Raw genomic sequence first — 22,644 nt, forward strand, 5'->3', positions numbered from 1 at the left:
CAATGGATGGAATAGAACGAGCACATTTACAAAAGAGTATCATTGCAATAGGCATCAGGGTAACAAACACTGTATACAAGGAAATTTTTGCCCCCGTTTTATTTTCACCCCTTTCGCCCTCGTTGTCAGTGGGCGAATTTAAGACTGGGTGAATTCCAACGTCTCAAATAATTTCTTTAAAGACAACTGTGTCTTGGTGAATTCAAGATGTGGTGAAACTGCTTGCAAGTGCAGAAGGGCAAAAATAACACGGGGCGAAAATAACCATGTTTACAGCAATTGGACTGTTGCAAAACCATCTCCAAATAAATCTATTGTAAACCACAAATCTAGAGAACTAATCACACTCCTAAAAGATATCTGTTCTCTTTAAAACCATATGCATGTACAAGTAAAAAATTAAATTCTAAATAATGGAAGACAATGTAAAATTCACAGGGCTGTTACACTTAGTTTGGAAGATATTTTTGTTTTTGTTTATTACTTCAAAGGAGTGTATAAACAAAGAATTTTTTTAATTTAAAAATCACTGGAAACCAGGATGAATACTTGATGTCTTGCCTTAATATTCAAGAAAAATGGAGAGAGAAAAAAGTCAATAGCTCACAAGAGGACAATAAATTCCTACTTTTAACACACATGTAAGAAAATGAATGTACTTAATTCAATTAAATCTCACAGATATTTCGAGACAGTTTGATGGAGAGAAAAAAAATAATACATGTTAACAATCACTGAAATCAAACAAGGGTTGGTCCCAAGACAACAAGAAATATTATTATGCAAAGTATACAATCTCAAGAGCAATCACTGTATTAAAAGACAGAGGAAAAACAGTTATGTGGAATGAGTTAAGAAAGAGAAGAAAAAATATTATAGCTGTCGTCCCATAAAAAAAGCCTTTAAAAAAATCTTTAACATATAAAACTTGGAATATCTAAACCATACATATCGGATAAAAAATACCCAAACCAGTAATGGTTGCTCACCTCAATATTGTAGAAAATATTGAATTTATAAATAAATAATGAGTCTTGTGTATATTATTAACACTCAGTGCTGGTTAGATTCAGTGTTGCGTATGGTTGTGACTATGAGCGCTCTGGGGATTTTGCATCGTGCTCAAAATGTTTGTAAATGGACGTCACATATGCCATCACAGCTTGCCAGTCGGGACGCTCCATGGCAACCATATCTCCTATATTCTGGAAGAAAATAAACAGAAACTCAAAATATGATTATAAGATAACATTGTTTAAAATTGAATCTTTTCATGCATAAGGCATATGTCATGAAAAATCAACAAAAGATTGTAAACAATCTTTGAATAATAAATTGTGAGAAAAATGAGAGGAAGAAATTTTTATTCATTTTACTTTATGCATCAAAATTAGCAAAATTAATTATGAAAGAGCTTATGAGAGAGAGAGAGAGAGAGAGAGAGAGAGAGAAAGAGAGAGAGATTTTCCACCAAACTTCCATACCAGTATGGATGAGGAGATGCCAACATTCTCAGCAGCCTCAAAAGCTAGGGTGAAGTTCCTTCTCTGGAAGTAAAAACATAATTTTGTCAACACAAAGAACACAGCACAGAGTTTCAGTGTATTTTATGATATGAACTACTTGTATACTACTACTTTAGCTGTTATTAATATAATGACATCCTACCTTGTCCTCTGTATCCAGTTCAGTGAATGGAATCTTCTCTGGCACGTAGCTGTGTAGCAATGCACAGAATGCCAGCCCATCATTCCAGCTGCTACTGAAGTTGGTGATGTCAACATTCTGTCAAAACACAATCAAATCTGGGGTTACACATGTATGTGAATCAATCCAGATCCCCTATTCTTTAATCTTCATGATCATTTCAACATTCCTTTCCTAGACACACCAAAGCTTCCGAATGGTATGCACAATACAAAGTCTCCTCTCATATACCACTCTCTCTTGCTTTTACAAAGAGTTGATTGTCATCATGATCATTTTTTTTTTGCATAAATTGTATATCATTGTTAACACACAAATAGTAAACGAAAAATAAATTTGAAAAAAATCTGACTCCAAATATTTCCTACTAAATTTCAATACACTACAAGTGTTACTCATCTATAATACTTGTAATACTTACGCTGTATTTGACAGTTTTCTGTTGACACCACTTTAACAGAGCATTACGTTTGGATCCACCCATTTGTTTCGCCAAGGCAGCCAAAGGATCCTTCGTTCCAGAATCTTTCCTTTCAGGTTCAAGACTACAAAACAGACAAAGATAGTGCCTCTTCACAAAAAGCTGTCTTTCAGGTCATTATAACAATATTTCAATCAATAATGATACATGTATTAAAATTAATTATGTATGATATCAACATAAATATCTCTGCACATACCTTACACCACTGCTTCTTCTCTGTGGAGTCCTGGACAAGATGGAGGAAAGTGAAGGAGATGAATCGTTTTTCACCACTGGAGGGGCCGACTTGGGCGATGAATCCAATGGTGATCTGGGTGGGTCAAAGGTCAAGGACCCCACAGAGTGCCGTAAGGGCGAAGGCTTTTCTGCCTGTTTCTTCAGGACTGACCTCAAAGCCACGTCCGGAGACGCCACAGAAGAGAAAACGGATGGATTTTCGGAGATGGGAGAACTAGGGGATTTCACAATGTTATGGAGACAGGGTATTCCCGGCACTGCTTCATCCATGGAACAGTCCGAGTTTCTCCTGGAATTACAGGTACTGGAATGAATAGATGAACAGCCGCTCTTGACTTGTTCCTCTATGGAGCGTATAAGGGATTTCACAGACTGGCTTTGTGATTTGGGGTCAGAACGTTTGTCTCTTAAATGGGATAGTTCCCTTCCAACAGAATTGAACATCTTGCCCTTGAGTTCAGCGGAGGATAGGATGGATTTTGGGGTTCCCTCTGTACTTCTCTGGAGTTTGAGTCTGTCCACTTCTTCCATCAATTTTTTGTTCTCATCAGTGAGGATGCGACATTTTTCTCTGTAGTTGGTGTTTTCTTGCTGAACCTTTTCCATGTCCTCCTGTGTTTCGGCTCTGAAGTTATTTGCCACCAGAACAGCCACCTAATGAAAAATAGTTTTCAGTTTTAGAAAAAACATTGATATTATATTGAAACAGAAAGTTCTAAAAAAGTTATACATTTGTTTATCTCAAAAATAATAAATGTTGTGTAATTCAATTACTTTGAAAAAATTCCCCAACCTATTTTTTTAAAACCAGCTTTCCTTAAAAATGTGCAAATATTGTTCAAAACCTATACGATAGTCATGATACACATTTGTTTTAATATACAACCAAGTACCACATGTGAAAATGTAATTTATAATTGCATGTAAACTTGTATGCATTGGAATGTTAAGTTACTCATGACTTTCATCCACGATAACATTTTGGGAAAATGAAATTTCCTTAAGTTATGAACTACAAGCATTTATCATATTGAACATAATATATCATATCAACTAACATACATGTATTTGGCAATAGGCCAGAGTCCACACCTTGAATTGGTTATTTGTCATACAAGTATACATTAAACAACTACTGGTACATCCATAATATACAAGTTCATGAAATTTCTCTTTTCTTTTTTTGTATAAATACCAGTTATTAAAATAGTAAAAAAAATTATTTTGACAATGTGTTTTCCTCATACCTGTAGGTCCTTTTGGAACTGTTTCCACTCCTCAGACTCCTGGCTGTGTCTACTCCTCAGTTCCGTGACCTCTGACTCCAAGGTTGCGTTCTCCTGCTGAAGGAACAGTGTCTTCTCCTGAGCTTCGCTCAGCTGTGTCACAAACTCGTTCTTTTCCTCCAGGTGCTTGTTGCAATCACGCTTAAGCTGCTCAATGTGCTCCCGCAGGTTGCTGAGTTCTGAGGTGCTGTCCGTCTTGCCCTTCTTGAGTTTCTCTAGCTGGTACTGTAGGTCCTGCACTTCAGCCTTGGCGTTGTTCTTGCTGACCTTCAGTTCGTCTTCCTTGATGTTCAGGGTTTCTTTTACTCTTCCAAGTTCGCACTGAGCATGTTGCAGACTCTCTTTCATGTCGGCGAGCTTTATCTCCAGTTTGTCTTTCTCTTGCCTTGTGTTGCGAAGGAGTTCCTCCAATTCTGAATGGCTATCCGCCACTTTGCAATACTGCTCCAATTCCTGAACTTTGGATTTTTCATTTTCTAACAGGGTTTTCAAGTGATCCATTTCAATTTTTTCATTGTCAATGACTTTTTTCTGATCAAATATGGTCCCCTCACAGTTTTCTTTTTCACACTTCAGAGAATGTAGCTTGTCTTCCAGCAGTTGCAGTTTATCCCTGGTGGTATCATACAACTCTGCCAGTTCCCTGCACTCATTCTCCCTGGCATTTAGTGTGTTCACTAGCTCTGTCTGCTTACACAAAAATTCTTCTCTTTCATCCTGAGCACCTTTCAACAGCTCCATCAACTGCTGCTCCCTTTCCGAGCGTTCTGGAAAGTTCCCACTGATCAACAGGCATTTTAACTGTTCGATCTGCGTCCTACAGTGTTCCAGCTTTTCCGTTTGAGTACACAACGATTCCAGCAACACATACTTTTGGTCCAAAAGCTTCTCATTCTCTGTGTTCAGTTCATTCACACTTTGCTGGAGGTCACCAAGCTCCTGTAATGTTGCCTGAAGTTCCTCATTTGTGCTGTAATGGGTCTCCTCCATCTGCAATATGCGTTCGGTCAGACACGCCACCGAAATCTCACTTAAAGCATCGCTACTTTTGTTGCTTCCCTTCTCCCACTGACTACTCTCCAAAGAGAATTCATGGTCTGCCAGAGACAGAATAGGCTCGGAGGCCGCTGTAGATGCGGGCCTGTCTGTGGGCTCGCCCTTACAACTGATGGACCGAACCCCCCGGGCATCATCTGTGTCCAAGCTATCACAGCTTTTACTCTTGGGTATACTACAATCACTTGAGTCCATGTTTTTCCTTGCATTCTTCTCTTGGATAATGGATAACTTTTCAGAGTCAGTAATTTGTTCCACAGGATATCCTAATTCCTGTAACTGTTCTCTAAGTAGAGTATTTTCTTTCCTTAGGAATTCCAGTTCATCCTTGATATCATGTGTTGGTATCTGTTCCTTTAGACGTTTGGTCTCATAGCGATATTTCTCTATTTCTGCTTTCCTATTTTCAGCAACTTGTATAAGTTCGGATATGCGAGATTCCTTTTCTTTCTTGTCTTTTTCAAAATTTGCCAAAAGCTCAGCATTGTAAGCCATTACATCTGCTGGAGCAGAAGTCCTTTTTCTAGACGACTTGTCCTTGCTCACATTGTGAGAACTATGTGCACGTTTCATTGCGGAACTTTTAGCACTCGCACTCCTTGGTGTACTAGAACCGGTCTTGTCCAACTGTTGCGTACTGGAAGCTTTGCGAATGACTGACATACCCCCAGATTTCACTGGCTTTGGTTTCAGAAACACCCCATCCTTGTCCTTCACAACCAAGTTCTCTTTATTACTCGACCCTCCTTTCGTGATTCCTAGACTCGACTTTGGACGGTGATCAATGAGTGTAGCTAGCTTTTTTTTCTGGTGACTAGAGAGATTTTCATGACTCTTGCTCAGATACGTCTTCCCAAGGGGTGAGGCCGCTGGCTTTGGCACCAGTGCCCCCTTGTGGTGGGAACCGAGTCCCGAGTTTTCCGACTTGGACTCCTTCATGTGGAAGGCTGTGACGGCCTTGACCGGGGTGGAAGTCCGCTCCTGTCTCTTCATCTTCTCATGGTAGAACACGTATCCCTGGCTGCTGCTGTCATCCTGGGTACTCCCTACAGACACAAAATGTTGACAGTTATAAATCACAACCTGACGACACTGACCGTCCATCATGATGAGGCTCGATCAACTACATCAGTCCCTCTAGTAAACATCCCAGATATATATACACACAAACACATATAAAAGTGCGCTGGCACAAGAGCGGATTATCGCCGCTCACGAAAACACTTCATAAATTTAGAAAACGCAAGATGCATCACTACTGACAGCAATTCTCAAAATTTCTGGCATGCGCTTCACATAGTACCCTCGTTCTTAAAGAGTACACTGTCCACTTAAAGAAAACCCCCGAGTGGGTTGCATGACGTATCGTTACGTGAACACCGTTACACTACATGTATAGAGACTGACTGACTCAAGATGCCGCAAAAACTTAAATATCCGCACTCCAATTGAGTGCACGTAAACAGAAACTAACTAGCGGATCCACTACTATCAACAGACCTCATGACTGTGAAAGGTCAATCGTACAGAGTGTGTATCATTGTTAAACACGATAAAAACTTCCCTGAACAAGAGAGCCATAATAAACTCGGCTAGCAAATATATGGTTATAATCCTAATTACTGCACTCGACCTGGCAGATTTGTATATTTTTATTTATATATTTCAGAAAATCAACTTCATATTTTATCTCAAACATCAGAAGCATTTTATCTTTAAAAAAAAAAAATATTGATAAAAAACAGCAACTGTGAATGAGCAAGATTTTTAATGTCTACTAACTTGAAGTTGCTATACAGCTGACCTGTGTAATTCACAGTTTTTATTTCCTGTTTCTAGCTAACTAGTTTCATAAAAAAAAATTTCATTTCTACCTGTTCCTCAGCATGTACATGTACTTGAAATATTTAATCTTTAATCCTTTCAAATTTCATGCTAAACTTTCCTCTTTTTGCCCACGACTAACAATTATTTTCCCTGTGTCATAGTCCATACATTAAATGAATAGGAAGTATTTACACACACAAAGCAGCTCTTCATAAAGCCCATGATAACCTCATTTATGTGTTGGAAAAGACACTTGTGTTTTTCAAGTTAAAGTTAAGAAAGAAAAATGTCTGCGCCTCGGAAAAAGAAAATCTTTCTCTCCATTTACATAAGCTTCGGATTACTGGATTTGCATGCATGTCAATAAAAAATGAAATGGACCTCTCAAAACTGAGCTTTCATAAAGACATTTTGTGAACGCAACAAGTAAATTCATCTGACTTACCATATTTACTTAGCATCTAATTTTTAAACCCTGCAATGCTATCCTGCTAGGAAACAAGTGTTATAAATTACACAGACCTGTCATAATATTTTCAAATAAGCACCCCACAAACTATTTCTTGTCAACCTATCAGAAATATCATATGTTTACACAGGCATTTGACATCTAGAATTAAGTGGGTATATTTTTTAAATTTTATTTCTCCTTGAACATGTTGAACAGGACTGTGGATATCTCTCTCTCCTCTCTCTCTCTCTCTCTCTATAAAACTTAAAATACCTATCAGGAAATATATTGTGACATACTTGTATTTAAAATATATATATCTTGATAAATGCAGCCACTTAAGTCAATGGGTTGTCATCTTAAAATACATTTAAAAGTCTTACAAAACAATTCCTCAATTTCAACACAGCTTACTGGTACCATGCACATAAAACTGTCGTACTAACACACAGCTAACACTACCACATCCCACAAGATTCCCAGCATATCTCCTTCTGACTATCATTTATACTAGACGTCAACGCTCCAGTATCAATCCATAAACCGACTGCCTTCTTAAAACAATTACGATAATGAATTATTTTGAGTGCACCGCATTGAGTGGCAGAATAGTAAAGATCAATTTTTTTTTTAAAGCAACAAAATGACTGACCTTCTGTTGAATTAATGACAGAGGTTCTTGACCATGAGTGATTCAAACTATTCTAAATAGAAAGTTCCAGTCAGGGCCTTGTCTCACTAAGTAAGAGTATAAGTGCCCATTCATCACTTAGTTTTGACAATAATAGCTACATCTGAACACCCACATTAAGAGAGGTATTATCACGATTATATATGTACGTTTTCGTCGAGACCGTGGTAGCCTGTATTTATTAAGGCCGTTTCCTTTACGAGCTCTACTAAAAACTGTGAATTCCAATTTTGCTTAAATGTTTTCAGAGATCACCTTGGAGGAAAATTTGTTTGCCCAATATTACATACGTAGGATTAACAGAAATCACTGTCCATAAATCAAAAATGAGTCAGGGGGAAAAAAGGGACTAATGCAGCATATAAAAGCCCTTTTCTAGAAATGTAAATACAATAAATCTACTGACAAAACATTGACTGAGTTACTCATTTTAACATGATGATCAAGTCCTTCTAAGTTTAAATTCTCAAAGCAAACTTGAATTGTTATGAGAAATTGTACCTAATTTTAAAGTCCAGGCAAATAATCGGTGTATGATTGTGACATGGGCCTCCAGTCACCACCTCAATGACTTCATTGAAACCTGAGCAGGACCAGTGATTGAAAATCTGTCAAACTGGAAATATGTATATACATCAAAGGAATATGTCTAAATAGGCCACAGTGACCTAGATGAAATGGTCAGGTGTATTAAAAGCTACTAACAAATTACCAGTGCTATACAGAAAATAAGATTTACTTGTTTAGTCCCCCCCCCCCCCCCCCCCCCCGCCAACCTCTGTATATATGGACGTAACTGCAGAACTGTTGAGTTACAGTTCCTAGCACACACAAAAAAAAAAGAGAAAAAAAAATAAGATGCCTTATCAACATCCTAACGCATACTGAGGAAATATTATCTACAAAATATTCTCAACAAATGTTACAAATAAGTTTATCTTGTAAATTGCCTCCTACTTCAACTCAGACCATCTGGAACAACCTTACCAACCCCTGAAATTCAAAGCGTGTCAAATCCTTTACATTCAGATTGTCTCAATTTTTACTAAAAAAGACAGTATTTTTCAAGGAACAATTGTGGGAAGTCAAGTACCAACATCCGTAATAAATACGTTCAAAAAATGTGTGGATATTAATTAAGGACGTTGTTTACTCAGGGTCTGAGTTCTCGAATCTGGATTGTTAAAAAGTTCAATTTCATGAGTAAAATTTGTTTTAAATACAAACTTTGTCTTAGCCTAATTCCATAATTTAGTAAAAAAGAATTGATTGTTATGTCAATAATAATTCATTTCATAAATTCTTTTTGTATTTAAAACAATTTTTTTTTTTTTCATTCTGAGTAAACGTCATCCTTAAACAAATTTCTACACAATGTTTAAGGAAATTAAAGTGTATATCTACCAGTAATATTGAACAATTTTACTGATTTCAAACATTATTATATCTTTTTTCAGACAAACCAGAAATCAAAGATGAAAATTTTCACTATCTTCCTAATTAACTAAATTACAAGGAAGAAGTGGCATAGCCATTAAATTGAGGATGCTATTTAATTTTGCGCAATCAAAATTGATTTTTCTGCAAACCTTTTGAATCAGGTGCTCTAACAAGCATGATAATGTAACAATTTTACAAATGAAGACATGAGCACACAAATAAAAAATCCATTATTCCCATGGAGAGGAAACTAATTAAAAACTGATTGATTAATATTTAATTGTAATTTTAGACCCCCCTTTAAATTCCCTTCCCTTTCATTAGTCCACCATGCCTGCTACCAAACAAATAAAAGAGATTGAAACCCCAAAAAGTAAACAGAAAATTACATCACCTGCATCCGATATCATTCTATCTCACTGTCAACTTGGAAAGAAAAAAAAATCAATCTCTTTTTGCAATATAGGATAGAAAAAAAAAAGATTGCCAGAAAACGAGTAGATAGGATAGGAAACTGCTCTCCTGAACAGAATAAATTGTCAAAGAATGACATAACATCAAATCTATCCCTAGCCTGGGCCCTTTTTCTGATCAATTATTAACTTGCAACCTAGGAACCCTGAGGCAATATTACACCTAGATTAGATAACATGTGTAGATGTCTGTACTGAAGTCACTATACACACTTACATGATGGCAATATACACGGGTGTCAATTTCCCCTTGCTCGTGGATTTCAATCTTTTTGTCTCCCTTGTTATCTTCTCATCTGCAAAATACAGGAATACACTAGTTAGTAATACACAGGAAAAGTCAATTTGACAGACTTGAATGAAATTCTTTCAAACAGGCAGCTCCATTCATATTTTTCAACCTTTAAATTAACTCGCACCTGTTACGGCCCAGATTTAGCAAATGAAAGACAAGACTAACAAGGCATTAGGGTCGGTAAAATCAGCCAAATTACATCATTTTCTAATCTTACTCAAAATACTGATACACAGAGGAAATCAAAGTGGATTCTCCTTGTTTTATCCCTAGAGCTACCATCATGAAGAGAAGGGTCAATTTTTTCCCTTTTCTGAAATTCACAATGTAACACTGGGAAGCGGTTTTTAATCAAATTACAATGTACACTTGCTTGTACCTTGACTTCTCGGTTTACAGACACTGAATTTCCACTTGATCTATAAAAATCGGCACTGCAAGATTTAAACATGCAAACCCAAATGGTACAAGCTCCAAAATCTGTTGATCCATTCTAAAATAGAATCTTCAAACACTTCCTCTTCATGTTTTCAGCTTAATTAATTAAGGTCAAGGAATAGAAGGACGCATTGCAGCAATAATACAAGGAATTGAAAATTTATGAAATCTACCATAATCAAAATATTGCTTTGAAGTCTAAATTCTACAACTCAATAATATTTTTTTCTCTATTTGCTTAATTATCAATGATGCTGATTTTATTGAATGAAAGAATTTAAGAATGAAAAGTGCATTAGTATCATCAAGATGATTGATCTGTTTCATTTTTGTTGTTGTTGTTCTATATTTAGAAGGCTGTATCAACTCATTGTATCATTGTTTGTGAGCTTTTCCTTTGATGTCAGCAAGTCGTTTTTCCCTTGATACACAACATTTTTATGAGGTGTATCTGTGATAGATCACACTTTTACAAAAAGTTATAGTAGCAAAAACATAATGAACCTAACATTTTCTGTGAAATGTTTAAAGCAACTACTTCGTCATTTCGTGAGGAAAACTTTCAATTTGAATTTTCTTGATGAACACCACGACCTTTTTGCCGTTTTCCGCAAAGTTTTAGGATTATCTGAAGTGATCTAAAGTGGATACTCATATTCTACTACTCAATGATCTATCAGCTATTGGGAAACAAAGCTACATTTATTTGAATATGACAAATTACAACAGGTACTTTCCAAATGATGTAATTGTCTTAGTGTCTAAATGACAATCATAACGCACTGAAAATTATGCTGGCTTCAAGTGAAATATACACTTGTATAGTGATTACTTAGGCTAAGACTCAGCCATAGAGTTAGGAAATGTTGCCAATTTCTGCCAGCCAGTGACTGAATGACAGACAATAAAATAAACAGACTTCAGTCAGATTGCAATTGCGAATTATCCTTGTCAAAATGCAAAGAGATTTAACACTCCTACATAATCACCATTTAAAAATATTTATAATAATAATTCTACATGATGCAGGAACATGATCATGATGATAAATATAGACTCTAACCTGAATCAAATGAGCTTAGTAAAAAAAAAAATTATTCCACTTTCAAACAAAAACTCGTGACATTTTCAATATGATTTGATAGCGAGCTCTAAGAACCAGTGTGCGCGGGAAAAAGAACGAGCTAAACCTACAGTTCATCAAACAAAATTTTTTGTCTACGTCCCATAATGCTCTCTAATGTTTACACCCGTGGTGCTATGCCAAAAATGGCCGACTTTTAACTCGTAATTTACGGTGACTTAAAGTTTGAAGACACGTTTTGAGTACCGCATATGCTTTGGCGAGACTCAAAAGATTTGTTACATGCTTCCATACCTTCGTATTGAGTCGAGAAACGTAATCAAAGACGAACAAAGTCATGGATGACGTCACAGTGCACTCGCGCTATATTTCCCGCGAAAAATTTAGAGGTGGATCAAACATCTGTAATGAGTGTACTGGCTATTTCAGTATAGTCTGCGATACCTGCCTCATTGACATATGATTTGTTTTTAATCTTTTTTTAATATAGAGATTTTATATATATATAAACTAGCAAGGGCCATACTTTACTGTCATGTCGATCCATTTTTAAAGTAATTGTGCATGCATGTACCGTGCAGTAGGCAGGTAAGTATATGAGTAGGGAGGAAATAAACAATAGGACATTTTGAACTTAATAAAAAGGAATAAAATGAAAAAATAAACAGGTAAGAAAATTATGTAGATATTGCATATAGTCATACCATTAAATAAAAGTGGGAAATTACACACCTACAAACAGGTACCGGGCTCTCTCTCTCTCTCTCTCTGGGTAGGGGGTTTGGCTGTTTATATCATAACCATTAAAATTAGTACATTTAGCATACTTGTTGTAGAGCAATACTCTCTCAAAAATTCTTTGACGTTCGTTGATACCTAAATAAAACTATAAGTTGACAATGATGCAAGGTACAGTATGTGTAATTCTTGCTGCGCTCGCCAGAACGGTAGCACCGTAAAACATATTAACAAATTACAATAATTGTTAACCAAGGCTATCAGAAAATACACTGGATAAAGATAATGATATTTGATTGATCCGCCTCTCATCTAATCTATAGGTTACCCAGTACACAATAACGAAAATAGGACAATCATTATAAGGGATTCAGCAATCGACAAGTGACAGAATGTCGCAGATAAATCACTAAAGTTAACAAGAAATCAATCCAAATTAGAAACACTATGGGAATTGAAGAATATGATGTGGTAAGTGGCCAGAGTCATTTACGAGATACTGAAAACACGAGTCCGTGGTTTTGCAAATAATTTAGTCGTCTCAGTCCAACATTTTTTTCATATGCATTGCATTTTAGCAATTTCTCTACATTTTTTCATACCACAGTATGCAATAAAACATTCTTACCATGCAAAGCATGCAAAACACTGACATCGGTTCGCTTTGGGAATACAGTCGACAATTTAAATTAACTTCCGGTACAAACGCAAACACGATGCGCAAGAGAATTTTCATTGATAAGATTAAAATTTTGACGAAACGAAAATATTAGCCAATTATTCATAATCAAAGTATGCTGAGGAAAAGTTTGAGATTTAGTATTCTCATGCAATGAAAATATAAAACGCTAGGACTCCATGCTAACATAACTCATTGACTGCCTATAAAACTATTATTGGAATAATGGTGTAATAAAAAGCAAAATGCCTACTTTGGAAGTTCATTGTGATATGAAGGAAGTGGACGTAACATATTACCAAAAAGGAAAAAAACTAATGCATAGCTGCTCTCTGCACGTGTTTTAATTTTTTCCTGCAATGCCCTGATCATTACATGTATTGCTTAATTAGTAGTTTAAACCAGAGTCTGTTTAAACATGTTAAATGCACCAAGAATTATTTATTAATTAATGTATGTTTCTTCAAATCTCATTAATTCATGCTAATGCAGGTTATGTATTTTTTGCACTACTACTTTTATTGGCTAATAGCCTAACCAGCTAAGGTTAATTGCTGAATGTAAGGTTATATACTGTAGAAGCAGAAATATTTGTTGAGGATTTAATTCTGTTATTTTCATTGGGAGTAAAAATCAACGAAATTAAATCAATGACGAATGTTTAACCCAAGTATTGATGAATACAAAAAGATAACAATATGACGAAATTAAATGCCGATGGATGTAAATATATTTTTCATTAACCAGCAGGTAATCACAAAATAATTCATCCACAGTATTTAACTTCAAAAGTATGAAAAAAAAGGACACCATGTAACAATCTGTATAATATATATATATATATATTTAGATATCTAAATATATGTTATCACTGTATATATAAACTGAAGACTGCTAAGTTTAAAAGAATGTAGTTTTTAAAATGTTTAAATAATGGGGTATTCATATTTGGACAGTTTATTTAAATTGGTTAAGTTTTAATTGTGCTTTGTCAGTAGATATTTGACCATGATTGGATATTTTAAAAAATAAGGATAAAAGATTTGTTTCAATAGTTATTACACATTATAACTATGGGGGTATCTGCATTATCGTTGCTTTTTAAAACCCCATCACAGCGGGAATTCGCCATGGTTTGTGGTCATTTGTTGTATATGAATAAAGATGATTTTGAAAACAACAGCATAGCCCCACTGAATAATAGATACTTCATTTTTATACCCCAAGAAGATGATTTTTGAGTGCAACCATTTCTCTTTCAACTCTAGAGGTGTACAGTATGCAATAGAAAAATTAAATATTGCACATTTAATATTGTACAATAATCACACAACAAAAGTAAATCCACAAGTTTTACAACAAGTTTCTTTCTTCTAAGATGCTTTTGGATTGGTCCAGTTTTTACCGAAATTGTCATCTTTGAGTTTCACGCAAGTCCCAAGCTCTGCTGCATTCCATCACTAACTTTAATACCATGTTGTCCACCATCCTCAATCATTACTTTACTGTTTTTTTCACCATTTATAGCTAATTGTTTATTGTACTGCACATGGCAATGCTATCAAATACCGTAACTTTATGTACATGTATTGGATTTGTGAAGCAGTTTGTTGTATTTCAACATTGACATGGTGTTGTTCCATATTTCCATCAATAGTCAGATGCAACTGCATAATACGCTCAAGAGCTTTATTCTGTCATATTCTATAATTCACTCTGCTGGACATTGGAAAGTTATCCCGAGCACTCAATCAACTTGTTTGACAGTAATTGGCTGTTGGATACCACCAATATACCGTAATCTGTTGATTATCATAAATGTAAAATTCCGTTGTAATCTTCCCTTTGCTCAGTGTAGTAGTCTGTTGTATTCTGCCATTAACTGTGATTTTTTTACAGCCTCCCAGGTTCTGGCTGCATAATGAAACCTGAAAAAATGAAAACTGAATAACTATGGTAATTACCCATAATCAGCAAGGTTTAAAGAGTGCGTACAGAAGTGAAGTTCTTAAATTTTTCAAATTTAAACATAATCACAAGGTATTCCTTTTGGATTATGAGAAATTTTTTTATTCAGTTTATAACAGTCCTTGTATAACAGTGAAGTTATACACAGAAATACATTTTAAAAATGTTTTTAATATTTTCAAAATGAGAGTTGGAAAAATTACTAAACTTTGAAAATTGGAATCATAAATACAAGTTCAATGCACACATACATGTATGGTACCTACCAGTTTTTCTCTGAGAGTGTTGTGTGGGTCAGAGTGTCTTTGGGCATGGAGTACACTTGTTTCCTCAGGCCATTCACTAATGTAGTCACGCTGGGGTATCCCCTGTACTCTGGCAGCAGGGTCAGAATGGTGTCTGAAAGAAACAAAATGAATAACAAAGGAGCAATGAAAAGTTAGAAAACAACGGCATGCATTGCTATTCCACAAATAAACATGGTTTCTACTTCTCTATTAGTGTATATTTGTTCATCTCTCTCTCTCTCTCTCTCTCTCTCTCTCTCTCTCTCTCTCTATGACAAACCTTGTGAGTCTTTCTTGTTTTCCATATTTGGAAACAAATACAAGTTGACATCTGATTGGTGATGCTTTGGTAACCCTGACACCAAGTTTCCCCTGGCCATTGATACTTCTCCTTTAATACAAGCAAAAGAAAGTACATCATATAATATTCTTAAATATTTAAAAAAGTCACCAATCTCAAAACAACCCCACAAAATATATGGCACACTAAAGATGACAAGTTATGTTTGTTAATAATGCAAATGAATAAAGTACACATACTTAAAGAGAATCAATAAATTTTAATAGCACAGGTTGAACATATTTTCTTAAGGTGCCTCACTACACCATGAAATAGTTTCTCAAATCAGCAGAAAATTACTTGATTATGACAGAAAGCATGATGGATAAAAAGTAATTATGTCAAATAGGCGAAAAAATGTACAATTTTAGATAAAAAATGATGTTTTCAAAAATTTCATTCAGGAAACATAAACAAAAGCCCCAGGTGGATTCGAACTCATGACCTGCAGTTCACAAGTCTGATACTTTAACCACTGAGCTATGACAATAAACATCTGAATCGATTGATACAAACAGTTTAACAAAACATTTAAATCGCCATCTTGTGACGTAGTGTCTTAAAAAGTATAAGTCTCCGTGTAGTGAAGTACCTTAAATTTAATAAAGAGACATAGCCTATCAAACAAAGGGAGACAAGTGTTATATACACAATGTACATACTGGAGTATACAGTGAATTAGATTCATACCTTTGAGCTTTAATTTAGATGTATCCAACATTTTTGAGAAAGTCGAAAGCATGGCCTTGTGTGTTTCTCTGCTGAAGTGGTCTCTGGTGCATTTATTCTGCACAAAAACTGTTAAAACAAAAACACGTGAAAATAAACATTTTCAAAAAATCTGATTTAAATATCTCTGATCCTCAGTTCTCAAAATATCGAAGCATTGTTTACATCATCCATAAAATATTATTTCTTTTTTCATGAAATTAATACGTATGTTAAATGTATCGAGAGAATTGACACCAATAGGAGTTGAGAAAAAGTACCTACCCACTCTTGGATAATAGTCATTGGTCTCTTCCGATCCTGATGAACTATCATGACTAGAGGAAGGAGTGGAAGGTTTCAGCATCTCAGCTGTCTGCAGAAATCTACAGATAAATCATTATATACTTCACCTTTACTAATTTGTCAATGGATATTTATCCTACCAATTAAAACTCATACAAACATTAAGAAATACATATAATGTTTGGATTTTATTTGGATTTGGATTTTAATAGGACAATCATTAGTTAAAAAGGTGAAAATCTATGCTTGTTCAAAGTTAAGATTTCCTTTTACCATATTTGAAATGAAAAACCTTAGCAACTGAAAGACAGTGATACATGTATGTTATATGTGAACCATCATCTTCGCTAGCCAAGGGTTTCTCTACGAGAAGCTGATTGTAAACTCTTGGCAAGCAAATATGGTGAAACATAGACAAACAAGATCATGTTAAGTGAGTCAATCATTAATACTGACTGAATACACCTCAATATCTGTTTATGATATCTATAATATATGACAACAAACCTGATGAGGTTGATATCTGTGAACCAGTCTTGAACCACTAGAATGATGTGACACACTGACATGAGGAAGGCTGCTTGGTGCAAGGACTGCAACAACAAACTTAGATGTCTCAAACATTGATATCTCCAATACCTTAGACATTCAAAGCAAAATACAAAAAAATTCTTTCAATGTGAATGAGCCAATCAGTGCACACAGAACCCTCTCTGCATCACTACACTGTGATTATGTTTCAGTCCTTAAGGCAATGGAACACAAATTTACTCCATCCTGTTTTAATTGATCCAAAATCTGAGACCTACATGTAAAATTTATGAGCTACATGAATATTACTTATGTCCCTACCTGCATCTCAACACAATTTTCAGCTGTGCTATATTCAGGGGGAATCTTTTTCTCTTGGCGGATTATTTTGTCTAGAACAGAGGGGCTCATGATGGGCTGAAAGATAAAAAGATAACAAATCATGACAAATTCATTGTTGCTTTTTAAAAGGTTAACCCAGTTACTTTCACGAATTATGAAACTGTAACACTAAATGGTTTTTAAATTGGGAAAAGATTTTTCAAAATCAGCTTGAATATCATTTTTCATTGATCCATTATAAATATTGAAGTAACTCCATAGACATATAGAAGAATTTAGTTGTGGTGTCCAAAATGTAAATAATGACAAATCTTTTTTCATGTTTTGACTGGGATTTAGTATGTAAGGCGATTTTGCCATCTGCAAATCATGCATTTTCTAAACTGTCCTATTCATCAATTGAAAAACAGTCATTGTATAGTTGTAATACTTCTAAAAGACAACAAACCTGTGTATCCAGAAATATGGTCCTCTCCCCGGTGACATACATGTTAATCCCGGTGGTCTGGTGTTCAGAGAGCTCCTTGCTCTCTTTGCTCTGGGGTGGAAATATGTACTGCCTATGGATGAATTATTTACAGAGCAACATAAATGTTGATGATTGATTTAAACCTAAGGCCATTGCAAGTTTTTTCTTTGTTTAGCGTCCACTTAAAACTCAAAAACCTATCTTTCTATCAGGAAAAAAACAACAAACCTTAGAAAAAAAACCACAACTTTAAAAGTTCAACAAAATAAAACTTGTTATATATTTTGAAGTATTTTCTTCATTTTGTAACAAAAATATACAAAAATAACAAATACCTACTATATGATTTCCATTTTGAATGTTGTTATATTTGATTTCTGATCCGGATTTAAAAATGCGATCCTGAGCCCGACATATGAAAAAGCGATCTAATTTTATGAACAACAATTGTGTTTTTTTAAAAAAATTTTTACATCTCAAAACCAATCCGTCCGCGGACGCTAAACATAGAAAAAACTTGGAATGGCCTAACTATAATATTTCACGTAATCAAAATATTACATGACACAAGTAGCATATTCATTTGTTTTAAAGACTCGAACTGGAATGAGGCTCTGTAAGACAGGGATAAAATATATCCCATGTTAGCCAGCTAAATTCTACAGCTGGCAAGTATGAAAAAATAGAGATGGCAAGAATGGTCTTTTTAAAAACTTTTGTTAAAATTGGAGTTAGCAGTGCAATTTTCAAATTTACCATACAGTTTATTTGGTAAAACCATACCCCCCAAAAAAGAACAGATATATTGTAAATTAAAATATTTTCTCATTTTCAACTAATATGTATTTACACAATTCAGTTTAATTACCTGATGTTGTCTGATGGATTATTTCCAGCAAGGAGAGACAAAATAGTTGACTTTCCAGATCCCTGTAGTCCGAGAACACCGACCACAAAGAAATCGGTCTGGTCCAGTAACACCTGTAACAGATCAGCGCGGCATTGTAGCTATGGCCAGATAAATAACAATATTGCTATAGGCAATGGAGCTGTAAAACCTGAAGATACCTAATCAAACGCGTGAAATTAATATTTCCACGTAAATTTGTTAGAAGCAACCCTCACAGATTTTTAAACCTCGCTATTATTTTTCAGACACTTTAGAACTATTAAATAGGAAATGATAACAAAAAAATTAGTGATTGCGATTTTATATTCTCATGATTTGATACAAAACGATGGAATCACAAAATTAAGTAATCGCATAAAATAAGGAATTAACAGTCAACAAACTGTACACATTGTAGTCTTTCATTACACGTATAGATTTTCTTACTTCCATCCCTGCATCGCTCCACTGATGAGATTCATCCACGATCTTAACACCTTGGTTCATTTCTGGGGGAGCAGATAGGCGGTTGGAGCCTGCACAGAAACAATATAAATATAGGGAAGAGCGAAAATGTTGCAAAATGTTTGCAAGTTGAAAATTTTGGAAATTTCTACAAACAATAATAGAAATGTATGGAAAAATTAAAAGTTGTAAAGTGTTTGCACTGTTCGCACTGAATATATCTTAAACCAACACAATATAAATGAATGTAAACAAGTTACAACTACTATACTGTTTTGTGCTTTAAAAAAATTTATATGTTAAAAAATATATAAACTGCTAGCACTTGCAATTTTCTGTGTGGAAATAATGTATATTTATTGCATATGAAATATAACATAATAAAAGATGTATCTGATAAATGAAATATTACCATCTGTCTGTACAAGGCCGACAGGAGTTCTGTGCGAGGATGAGGAAACTTGTGATGGAGTTGGCTCCCCTGTTGAAACACTGGGAGAGCCTGAAGAGAAGGATTCATCCCTGGATCTGATTGCCATGACAACAGGTTTGTCGGGTTTTGCGGAGGAAGTTGAAGAGGGGCTTGTACTGAGGACACCTCCTCCCTAAATATTTAAAACACACACAATGTAATTATATGATATAACAGTCAATTCAAAATACTGTAGAATCATTTACATTTGTGGCAGCCAATTTTCATGGATTGTGACTTTTTTGCTCATTAGTAGGGATGTAATTTTGTGGATGCATTGGTTACTGTTTGAGTAACAAAGATAACTCTTTCTAAAATTGTTTTCATTGAGGATTTAAATTCGTGGGGAGGGCTACCCACGAATACCACGAAAATTGAGCCACCACGAATTCTAATGATTCCACAGTAGGGTCTAGAGAATATGAGTATGAACACAACCGACATTTTGTCATGTGTTTTTGGACAGTTTAAAATTGAAGTAGAAGAATCAAACCGAGTCTAGTGCTGCAGGCTTGGCCAATATAATTGTTGGCTTGGAGGATTGGTATTCTGCCTCATAGGTCTCCCTGTCAATCTGATAAAATAAAACCAAGGTATTGCATTTATATTTTGTGTGTTGCAAGATTTTGTATCTTTGTCATTTGTGATGTTCAAATCATGACAGCTCATTTTGGATAGTGGATACACAGAGACAAAAAAACTTCCTGTACCTTTCTGTTGCCAGTGTTTGGTCCACCTCCCCTCCTTCTGGGTCTTCTTCTCCCGCGATCTCCTCTGTCTTGGTCAGACATGGTAATTTAGTTCTGCTAGACCACTTATGTTTGAGGATACAGCTTACAAAAATTGAAAAAAGTATACCTTTTAGTTTTACTTTACTTTCGAGTTAAGAATTTTTATTACTTCGAACCCGATTTAAAAACACTCATAATTGCTGAATAAACATTGATTATGAATTAAGATCGTTTAAAACGACCTTTACAAAGACAGGTACATTATAAGAATCACTTACATTCGCGGATTCAGTATATATTTTATTGTTATTTTTTTTGGGGGGGGGGGGGGGTGTCCGATGCATAGTTTACTATGTATAATTAAGAAAGTTGAACTCCCCTCCCCCAGATCCGCAAGAACTTTATTTTGAGCAGTGATAAAATACACAACTGTACGGAATTAATTCGTGTAAGTAATCCATATTATGTATAAAACGATTTATAATAGTTTAAAAATTGTCTATTGTAAGAAAAGATGCGTTTACTGTGGGCTGTTCACGTAATTTTACCGGATTGTCGATCTGTTTCTATAACGAGGTGTGAAGTTTTAACCGATCGGTTTTTCTGGGCCAGTGAGTAGTGTTTTTCGACCGTTTGACCTATCCAGGTGAATACGTGTTCACCGATCGGGGTGTCCCTAGCCTAGTGAGTAGTGTTCACCGATCGGGATGTCCCTAGCCTAGTGAGTAGTGTTCACCGATCGGGATGTCCTTAGTCTAGTGAGTAGTGTTCACCGATCGGGGTGTCCCTAGCCTAGTGAGTAGTGTTCACCGATCATGATGGCCCTAGCCTAGTGAGTAGTGTTCACCGATCGGGATGTCCTTAGTCTAGTGAGTAGTGTTCACCGATCGGGGTGTCCCTAGCCTAGTGAGTAGTGTTCACCGATCATGATGGCCCTAGCCTAGTGAGTAGTGTTCACCGATCGGGGTGTCCCTAGCCTAGTGAGTAGTGTTCACCGATCATGATGGCCCTAGCCTAGTGAGTAGTGTTCACCGATCGGGGTGTCCCTAGCCTAGTGAGTAGTGTTCACCGATCGGGGTGTCCCTACCCTAGTAAGTAGTGTTCACCGATCGGGGTGTCCCTAGCCTAGTGAGTAGTGTTCACCGATCGGGGTGTCCCTAGCCTAGTGAGTAGTGTTCACCGATCATGATGTCCCTAGCCTAGTGAGTAGTGTTCACCGATCGGGGTGTCCCTACCCTAGTGAGTAGTGTTCACCGATCGGGGTGTCCCTAGCCCAGTGAGTAGTGTTCACCGATCATGATGTCCCTAGCTTAGTGAGTAGTGTTCACCGATCGGGGTGTCCCTAGCCTAGTGAGTAGTGTTCACCGATCGGGATGTACCTAGCCTAGTGAGTAGTGTTCACCGATCGGGATGTCCTTAGTCTAGTGAGTAGTGTTCACCGATCGGGGTGTCCCTAGCCTAGTGAGTAGTGTTCACCGATCGGGGTGTCCCTAGCCTAGTGAGTAGTGTTCACCGATCGGGGTGTCCCTAGCCTAGTGAGTAGTGTTCACCGATCGGGTTGTCCCTACCCTAGTGAGTAGTGTTCACCGATCGGGTTGTCCCTAGCCTAGTGAGTAGTGTTCACCGATCATGATGTCCCTAGCTTAGTGAGTAGTGTTCACTGATCGGGGTGTCCCTAGCCTAGTGAGTAGTGTTCACCGATCATGATGTCCCTAGCTTAGTGAGTAGTGTTCACTGATCGGGGTGTCCCTAGCCTAGTGAGTAGTGTTCACCGATCGGGATGTCCCTAGCCTAGTGAGTAGTGTTCACCGATCGGGATGTCCTTAGTCTAGTGAGTAGTGTTCACCGATCGGGGTGTCCCTAGCCTAGTGAGTAGTGTTCACCACAGAAACTGGTGCTATTATCTTAAACGTATGCAGACAAATTGGTATCTATACTATTCTTTTTTAGAACTATTTTGAAATGGCATTTGTTAACTTACGATAGGTCGCTCAGAGCGATGGTACATGTGTACTTAGTTCAAAAAGAGATTTCAAGAAAAGCTAACTTTTTTCTTTCTAATGAAAATACATTCCTTAATATAAATAACATCAAAATAAACATGGTTGTACATTTATTGCATTTGCAATATTCAACAGTGCATCAAATTCACATTCTAAGAAGATATCTAAGATTGCACTTTCCCGCTTTTATGTAATAAAACTGAAAGGAAATTATAATATTTATTGATTAATAAGAATAAATTTATTT

At 36.0% G+C, this 22,644-nt stretch overlaps 2 protein-coding genes across 3 annotated transcripts; both read right to left on the minus strand.

Annotated features, from left to right (window-relative positions):
* Positions 1–91: 91 nt before the first annotated feature.
* LOC128186787 (cytospin-A-like) lies at positions 92–12,936 on the minus strand. Of its 2 annotated transcripts, XM_052856680.1 has the most exons (8): positions 12,836–12,936; positions 9,870–9,948; positions 3,676–5,816; positions 2,388–3,082; positions 2,129–2,252; positions 1,669–1,785; positions 1,485–1,547; positions 92–1,205 (listed from the first exon to the last, which is right to left on the minus strand). In XM_052856680.1, exons 3-8 carry the CDS (start codon positions 5,761–5,763, stop codon positions 1,092–1,094), a joined length of 3,201 nt encoding a protein of 1,066 aa, XP_052712640.1. In that variant the 5' UTR covers positions 5,764–5,816; positions 9,870–9,948; positions 12,836–12,936; the 3' UTR covers positions 92–1,091. The 2 variants fall into 2 exon arrangements, with proteins under 2 accessions (XP_052712640.1, XP_052712639.1); XM_052856679.1 differs by lacking the exons at positions 9,870–9,948; positions 12,836–12,936 and having other exon boundaries at positions 3,676–7,284.
* Positions 12,937–14,179: 1,243 nt separating this feature from the next.
* On the minus strand, positions 14,180–20,552 carry LOC128186790 (nonsense-mediated mRNA decay factor SMG9-like). The gene is made up of 13 exons (XM_052856684.1): positions 20,374–20,552; positions 20,157–20,237; positions 19,604–19,796; positions 19,174–19,262; positions 18,706–18,818; positions 17,817–17,928; positions 17,348–17,443; positions 17,003–17,088; positions 16,475–16,575; positions 16,172–16,279; positions 15,422–15,532; positions 15,121–15,253; positions 14,180–14,814 (listed from the first exon to the last, which is right to left on the minus strand). The coding sequence occupies exons 1-13, from the start codon at positions 20,452–20,454 to the stop codon at positions 14,736–14,738; spliced, it is 1,383 nt and encodes a 460-aa protein (XP_052712644.1). The 5' UTR covers positions 20,455–20,552; the 3' UTR covers positions 14,180–14,735.
* Between the last annotated feature and the right edge of the window lie 2,092 nt (positions 20,553–22,644).

This window comes from Crassostrea angulata, chromosome 6 (assembly GCF_025612915.1).
Source record: "Crassostrea angulata isolate pt1a10 chromosome 6, ASM2561291v2, whole genome shotgun sequence".
NCBI classification, from domain to species: Eukaryota; Metazoa; Mollusca; class Bivalvia; order Ostreida; family Ostreidae; genus Magallana; species Magallana angulata.

Excerpts from the sequence above, each read along its gene's own strand:
- LOC128186787 (XM_052856679.1), bottom strand. The coding sequence starts at position 5,877 with ATGATGGACGGTCAGTGTCGTCAGGTTGTGATTTATAACTGTCAACAT. Across the intron at positions 2,253-2,387 it reads AGAAGAAGCAGTGGTGTAAG|TCTTGAACCTGAAAGGAAAG; the intron begins GTATGTGCAGAG and ends TCTGTTTTGTAG. Across the intron at positions 1,206-1,484 it reads GCATCTCCTCATCCATACTG|AATATAGGAGATATGGTTGC; the intron begins GTATGGAAGTTT and ends ATTTTCTTCCAG.
- LOC128186790 (XM_052856684.1), bottom strand. The coding sequence starts at position 20,454 with ATGTCTGACCAAGACAGAGGAGATCGCGGGAGAAGAAGACCCAGAAGG. Across the intron at positions 19,263-19,603 it reads CGGCCTTGTACAGACAGATG|GCTCCAACCGCCTATCTGCT; the intron begins GTAATATTTCAT and ends GTTTCTGTGCAG. Across the intron at positions 18,819-19,173 it reads GGAGCGATGCAGGGATGGAA|GTGTTACTGGACCAGACCGA; the intron begins GTAAGAAAATCT and ends GATCTGTTACAG.